Source organism: Hipposideros armiger, unplaced genomic scaffold (assembly GCF_001890085.2).
Source record: "Hipposideros armiger isolate ML-2016 unplaced genomic scaffold, ASM189008v1 scaffold_107, whole genome shotgun sequence".
Taxonomy (NCBI): Eukaryota; Metazoa; Chordata; class Mammalia; order Chiroptera; family Hipposideridae; genus Hipposideros; species Hipposideros armiger.
Window position 1 is genome coordinate 2,331,195 of NW_017731457.1, and position 7,490 is coordinate 2,338,684.

At 47.2% G+C, this 7,490-nt stretch overlaps 1 protein-coding gene across 1 annotated transcript; it reads left to right on the plus strand.

The window, feature by feature from the left end:
* Positions 1-3,378: 3,378 nt before the first annotated feature.
* CCL26 (C-C motif chemokine ligand 26) lies at positions 3,379-7,176 on the plus strand. The gene is made up of 3 exons (XM_019646825.1): positions 3,379-3,611; positions 3,699-3,813; positions 6,979-7,176. The coding sequence occupies exons 1-3, from the start codon at positions 3,539-3,541 to the stop codon at positions 7,091-7,093; spliced, it is 303 nt and encodes a 100-aa protein (XP_019502370.1). The 5' UTR covers positions 3,379-3,538; the 3' UTR covers positions 7,094-7,176.
* The last annotated feature ends 314 nt before the right edge of the window (positions 7,177-7,490 follow it).

Sequence of the window (7,490 nt, forward strand, 5' to 3'; positions counted from 1 at the left end):
GGTGTGTGTGTGTGTGTGTGTGTGTGTGTGTGTGTGTGTGTGTGTGTGTGTGTGTGTGTATACCTGTGCACATGGATGCATATGCACTGGAGACTAGCTAGCCCCTTGTTCTTCAAGGCTATGTGCAAAGGTCACTGTCTTTAAAGGAAGACTCACGATCCCCTAGCCTCATTCCGACACCTTCAGTTTACATTCTCAAAGCTCCCTGTGCTTTTCCATCAAAGCACACACCCCAGATAGAATTCTTACTTTATTGGGTAATAGTCTTCTGCTTGATGTCATTTCCCTCTGGTAGAATATACACTCCCTGACAGCAGGGACCACATCTGTTATGTTTACTCTTGATCGCAACATCTGGAACAATTCAGAGAGCACCAGAAAAACTTGTTGAATGAATGTGTCAGTAAAGGAAGAAATGAAAAGAACTCACCATCCAGGGAGGAAGGCAGATGGGTAAGCTGATGTGTGTGACAGTGATGATGATGCTCTCTGTGATTCAATGCTGCACAGCGTTGTCTGGGAGCAGAGGAGGGCCACCCAGTCCAGCTTGGAAGGGAGGATGGAGGCAAGCTTCCCTGAGCAGGTAACATTGGTCACAGGCCCAGAGAGTGGAGTCTTTGCAGACACAGAATGGGGCATTCTGCTCCAAGTCAAAGGATGTTCTGTCCCAACCCACAGGTCCACATGCAGCAGACACTGCCCAGCCCACATCCCCACTGCACTCACCTTTCCACTCTTACTGTTCCCTCCATCCTTCATCCACATGGCCCTGAGGTCTTCCACCTGAGGGCTCCCGCTTGGCCCACACACAGGGCAGGTCCAAGTGCCCCTAGCGAGTGGCGATGGGAAGTGGAGGATGAATGCCCTGACTTCCTTGCCCTCAGTTGCAGTGACTTTGAGAGGGGCTTGTTATGAATAATAAGATACTCCTTTTGCCTTTATTGCTTTGGAGCTATTTCAAGAACTGAGGATAAAAGACCAAATATAACAAAAGATACTCCCATTGCTCAGACAATTATAAGGGTTTTAGGAGCTGTGTGCCAGGGATGTAGACCAAATATACATTCCTTCTTATAAAATACAGTATGGCTTCCTCTTAACTAATTACAGTAAAGTCCCTATTTTCCAAATAAGGTCATATTCTGGAGTTCTGGGCTGCTATGAATTTGGTGGGGGGACACTATTCAACCCAGTACGGATGTATTGCAAAAATCTCGCAACCTGCAGATTGCCTTTCAATTTTTCATTGATGTCTTCTAATGAATACAAGTTCCAAATTTTATTTTATTTTATTTTTATTATTTTTAAAAGATTTTATTGGGAAATTGGGGGAGGAGAACAATGCTGGGGAATTGGGGAAAGGGAACAGCAAGCTGTTGTCCTTTTGTTCTTCAGTCTAGTTGTGGAGGATGTCACTTCCCTGGCCCATGTTGGTATTATCATTGCGCTCTTCCTGTCTAAGGCAGTCGCTTGCCGGTCATTGGACGGCTGCTCACGGCAGCTCATGAAAGCGCATGCCAGGTGCTGGCCAGCCCCACTGCAGCCTACGCCATTGTCGGAGACTCACGGCAGCCCAGCTCCAGGTTGAGCTGTTGTTCACCATCTTAGCTGTAGAGGGCACAGCATCACTGGCCCTCATGTGGGATCCAAAATGGGGCCCTGCTGCTCAGAGCTGGCGTCCCAAGCCAACTCTTAACCAATGCGCCACTCGGCCGGCTCAAAAGTTCCAAATTTTAATAGAATCCAATTTATCAACTATTTATCAACCTCTTATAGTTAGTGTTTATGTATCCCACTTATGAAACATTTGAGTCCCTAGCAGCTATTCATTAAAGTTGAAACTGGTGTGTTGAGGTGGTCAGTAGGATGGTGCTGGCAGTTGAAGGCACAGGGGAATTTAGCCTAAAGAAGAGAACATTCGGGGCCACACATGGTAATGGTTGTAGCAGGTGCTGTTGGAGTCCCACCCATATTCCTTCATCATTCCCTTCTGTGAGCCAATGAGTGCTCACTTAGGACACCCTGGACTCCACCTAAAGGGCTTTTCCCTGATCACAGAGCAGGTTCAGCCTGCTCAGAGGACAAGCCGGGAGTGTGGGACATAGCCCCCCACCAATGCCATGCAGACAGCTGGGGGGTTAATGTCCTGCTTCCTTACCCTGCAATTGGGCCTATTCAGGCTGGCTCTCCATGGGCTCCTAGAACCCTGCAGGGGAACCGAGCTTCAGCTGCTGGTGGCAGTAGCTTGCTTGATGACCTGCCTCGTATTGGCACCTGCCCTCCCCTGCCTCACTTCCCCACTTCTCTACTGGCGTCTTCCGGAATCACCTCCCTCATGAATTGCTCGTGTTGGAATCCTTGTCTCAGGGCCTGTTCTAGGGGAACCCAAACTAAAACGTCTTCAAATCTGCTGAAACCTCAATTTCCTCATCTTCCAAAAGAAGACAAGATAAATTAGACATATTTATATAGAACTGGGTCTATAGATAGAAGCAATAGGAGTATAGATTTCACCCAATTTTTAAAAAAGACTTAAAATTTGTCCCACACAAAGCTGTCCTAGGTTGAGATGAGTTCAATGGTCACTCAGAGCAGTCAAAACAGTCTGGGGGTGTTTGAAAGGTCCCAGCTAGCCTGGAAAAAGTCTGTGGCTCTAGATGGCTAGTGGCCTTTTATTTATTTTTTAACCTTAAATTCAAAAATTTAAAACTAGGGTCATATCAGGGGGTGGGAATGACTGAGTGCAGTCATGAAACAACAGACCTGAAAGCCCATTCTATCCCTCTTTAAGATTCTCCTGGCAGAAGTCACTGCACCTGTCTAGAATTCACTTTCCCTGTTTCAGCCAAATCTGGCCACAATATAGAGTCCTGGGTCCCCCTCCCAAACAGCCCCACCCAGGAGGCAAAGCAGGGACATAGGATATGCACATCTTTCAGATTTGGGTCCATTGTGCTGTTCTACCAGGCTTGGGATCCTTACGCCAGAGGAGATAGTTCTGAGGGCCCCCAGGCGGCTCTGGCACCTCCTGTGTGGGGTGATGTGTGACATCGAGAACATGGGTAGCATATGCCTGGAGCCTCGTTCTCGAATGTCCATTGTCCTAGTCAGGCTGCTCTATGCATGTCCTGAGACTGTCCAGACCTCACCAAGAGATAAGCAATATTTAGACAGCAAGGAAAGCTTTGGCCAAGAGCCAGAAACTCATCTGGAACAACAAACTGTTAGCTGGAATTGAGATGATTTCACTGGAATTATTTCATTACTTCTGCATTTGCTTTTTGTTAAGAAAGTGTTAACAGAACACTGGGTCTGAGGCTCTCAGTTATGTCCTGGCTCCTCCCCTTGCCCCAGATGACATTTCCTCACTTTCCAATCTCCTTCTCACGGTGTCAGGTTGCTCCTCCATAGGGGTCCAAGTTCTCAATTTAAAATTATCTGGAACTAGTTTCAGGGATTGCTCATCCCCATAAAAGGGTTTCTGGCTAGGATAGGAGGAACTGGGGTGAAGACTGTGAAGGGCTCTGCTTACAGCACCATGAAGACCTTCCCCATGGCTTCTGTGGTTCTCCTGGTTTTCATCCTGAGTATCCACCTTGGAGCTGCCACACGTATGTAGCTGCCCCACTCCCTTCCCGGGGTGACTGGGAGTGAGGCAGAGGGACATCTCCAAGATCCTTTCTCTCTCTGCTTTTTAGGCAGTTGTGACGTGGCCAGGTACTGCTGCCTACAATTCAGCCACAAGACCCTTCCTTGCAACTGGGTGCGAACCTACGAAGTCACCAAGAACAGCTGCCCCCGGAAGGCTGTGATGTGAGTATTTCTCATTTGGACTACCAGCCACGTAACATGGTGGGTGCTGGGCAGGCCCCCAGAGTGTCAGGGTGAGCCTTTGGATGAGAACCTAGCAACTTGGGTTGTCACCCGCCTCTGCCACTAACAGGTGTGAGTCTGAGCTTTGATTTCCTAACTCCCACACCATGTGCCAGGCACATTCCAGGCACTGTGCTAAATGCTGCATATAAAAGAGAAAATAAGACAGCTTTTACAGAATTTACATCTAGCATAAGAAACGGGGCATTAAAAGATGTTTGCACAAAATAGGTAATCACATAATCACAGTTGTGATGGGTACAAGAGGGAGCTTGTCACTGTAGGGGAGGCAAAACTCTATCTCTACCCTCTTAGGCTGGGCCTGACAATTAAATTGACATAGACAGATAAACAGGAGAAAAGCATACAGATTTTTACATGTACGTGGAAGCCCTCATAGGAAAATGAAGACCCAAAAAAGTGACAAAGCCTAAATGTATTTATACTAAGTTGAACAAAGAGAGGCAATTATGGAAAAGTAACTAGCATGTATGGGGGAGGGGCGCCAAAGGGTAATACAAGTTATCTTGGCAAGGTCTGTTTCTACGGAATTCTCTTGGTCTTGACGCCCTATTCTGGTAATAAAAATGTTTCTTTCCTCTTGGTACCGGGAGGACCCTTTTTTTAAAAAATTAAAGTTTATTGGGGTGGCAATGGTTAGTAAAGCTATCTAGGTTTCAAGTGTACAATTCTGTAATACATCATGTATATATCACACTGTGTGCTCACCACCCAGAGTCAGTTCTCCTTCCACCACCATATATTTGATCCCGTTTACCCTCATCTACCACCCCCTCTCCACTTAACCTTTTGGTAACCACTAAACTGTTGTCTATGTCTATGAGTTTTTGTTTCTTTGTTTGTTTGTCTTGTTCCTTCATTGCTTTCAGGTTTATATCCTCCATGTCAGTGAAATCATATGGTTCTCGACTTTTTCTGTCTGATTTATTTCACTTAGCATAGTAATCTCAAGATCCATCCATGTTGTCACAAAAGGCACTATTTCTGCCATAAGGAAGGAGGTATTTTTCACATGGGCGTTTTATCTCCTGCTTCCAGGAAGAAAGGAGGAGGTCAGAGAGCCCTTTTGCACCTGATTTTTTTTTTTTAAGCACCTTTAGCTCAAAATAATTCTTATGCCAAAGTGGCCTATTTTGGGGCAGCATATTCTGCCACTCTTTGTCATAGTCACAGGAGGACTAATTCGGTGTCAGGAGGGTCTCCCAGAGGAAGTGAAATGTACACCGAGACCCTCAAGAATCAGTGGGAGTAGCCCGGTAAAGGGGGCAGGAAGGAGCAGCAGATGGGTGGGAGGAGGAGGAACATGTCACCGATGAGGCAGACAGGTAGACAGGAGCCAGGTCGTGCCAGACTCGTTAGTAGCAGGAGAGATGACACACACCTCACAGGCCCCCTGGCAGGTCTAAATGAGATAATATATGCAAAGCTTTTAGTGCTATGCCTATACACAGTGAACATTCAACAAATGGGAGCATCTTTAATTAAGTGCAAATACACAAGGAGGGGGTGGTCACTGCTCTCCAGGACATGGGAGTCCCTGAGTATGAGAGAATGGTGCAGAAGGGGAAAGAAGGGGCTCCAGAGGCCAACACGAATGCCATCACTTTGAGACAGTTAAGGATGGGAAAAGGGCACTCAAGTGCTTAGATATGGCAGAGGGCACTCCAGGGCTCAGGATGCCCTGGGTCTTCTCCTTTGTGTCTTGATTGGCTTTCTGGAGCTTTACTCATCAACACTTAACCAACGGCTGATGAAGAGCCCTGAGCTGGCCTCAAAGCAGTGGCTCTGTCACAAGCTGTGTGACCTTGGGAAAGTCAAGTTTCCTCATTTGTAAAAGGAAGGCGAGAGTCTTATGTTAATTATCTATGGCTGTATAATAAACCACCCCAGAACTTAGGCCAGTTTCTTATCTCATGTGGTTTCCGTGGGTCCGAAATTCCAGCAGGGCTTGGCTGGATGGTTTTGGCTTGGCATCTCTCATGTGGTTGTTGTCAGATGGTGCTGGAGCTTGAACAGCTGGGGCTGGCAGCATCTCTCTCTTCGGAGCCTCCCTTTGTGGTTTCTCTGTTGGGCTAGTTTAGGCTTCCTCACAGTATGGTGACCTGGGGTAGGACTCCTTACCAGGTGGTTCAAGGCTCCAGCATAAGCGATCCAGCAAACCAGGCAGAAGCTCCACCATCTTTTCTGAGTTAGCCTATGAAGTCACATAGTGTCACTTCTGCCATGCTCTGTTGGTCGACAAGTCCCTAAGGCTGGCCTAAACTCAAGACATGGGAACATAGACGCCCCCCCCACCATCTCTCAACTGGATCAATATCAAAGCCATGTGCAGCCTCGCTTTCACATGTCCACAAAACTCTTCCTTCTCTCTATTTTCTCATTCTTTTGGCTCTTCTCCCTTGCATGTGCTGGGGCCTGCCTGAGAGCCCTGAAAACATCTCTGGGTGCTGCCTAGTGCTCCAGGCTAGAGCGCCCCCATTGAGGCTCGGATCACGTCTGAGTGCTCTCAGGGTGCAGGAGGCTGGAGGAGTTTCAGGGACATTAACCACGAACCCCAGTCTTAATGAGCTCACAGGGGGAATCAGGAGCCCTAGGAAGGAAAGCACAGGAATCCTGGCAAACCCAGGACAATGTGCTTCTGAATTAAGGCCTATGAGGTTCCTTTTCGGGAGGTGATGCAAATGTTCTAACATTGATAGTAGTGATGGCTGTATCATCTATAGATATACTAAAACCTGAATTATAATTATACACTTTAAATGAGTCAACTGTATGATGCCTGAATTATATCTCAATGAAACTGTCATGTTAAGACGCGCGGTACAGGTTAGTGCTTCTGACTTGAGCTGTTGGAAAATGTTTCCTGGGGGCGGTGGGCCTGAAAATGAGGTTTCCAGGGAAAAGTAGGGTATTGGAGAAGCAGGAGGGCCATAAGAGGAAACAAGGACAGTGCAATAGGGGTGCGGCAAGGTGAGAAGACCAGCAGTGTGAGAAGACCAGGTCGGGCAGCTGACCCTCCTTTCCCATCCCTTTCCAGAAGGCAGAAGTTCTCGGCATTGACACTCAGCATCTGTTTTTCCACAGATTCACTACCAAAAAAGGCAAGAAAGTCTGTGCGCGTCCAATGGCAAAGTGGGTGAAAAAATGCATTTCTTTTCTGAAAGCTCAGCGACCTCAGCAAGCTCAGCAACAACTGTGACTGCTGTGATTCTGGAAGACGCCATGTCAATTTCTTATTCCTTCTGATCCTCAGGCCAGCTTTCACTCCCTTTTGACAGGAGCTGTTATTGTGATCTATGACTTACCCAGTCAGTTTCTCCTCGATACTTCCCATCAATACAGCCCACATCCCTGTTCATGGAGCAGCACTGGCAGCTTCGATGTTTCTGACCCTGTTGGGAGGAAGCAGGTGGAGGGCTTGTGAGGCAGTGTTTATAGTCTACAGTAGTGGACAGTCAAGTCCTAGGCCTTCACATTCACTCACCACTCACTCACTGACTCACCCAGGGCAACTTCTAGTCCTGCAAGCTCCACTCATAGTAAGTGCCCTATACCATTTTTTATCTTTTATATTATATTTTTACTGTACTGTTTCT

Excerpts from the sequence above, each read along its gene's own strand:
- CCL26 (XM_019646825.1), top strand. The coding sequence starts at position 3,539 with ATGAAGACCTTCCCCATGGCTTCTGTGGTTCTCCTGGTTTTCATCCTG. Across the intron at positions 3,612-3,698 it reads CCACCTTGGAGCTGCCACAC|GCAGTTGTGACGTGGCCAGG; the intron begins GTATGTAGCTGC and ends TCTGCTTTTTAG. Across the intron at positions 3,814-6,978 it reads TGCCCCCGGAAGGCTGTGAT|ATTCACTACCAAAAAAGGCA; the intron begins GTGAGTATTTCT and ends GTTTTTCCACAG.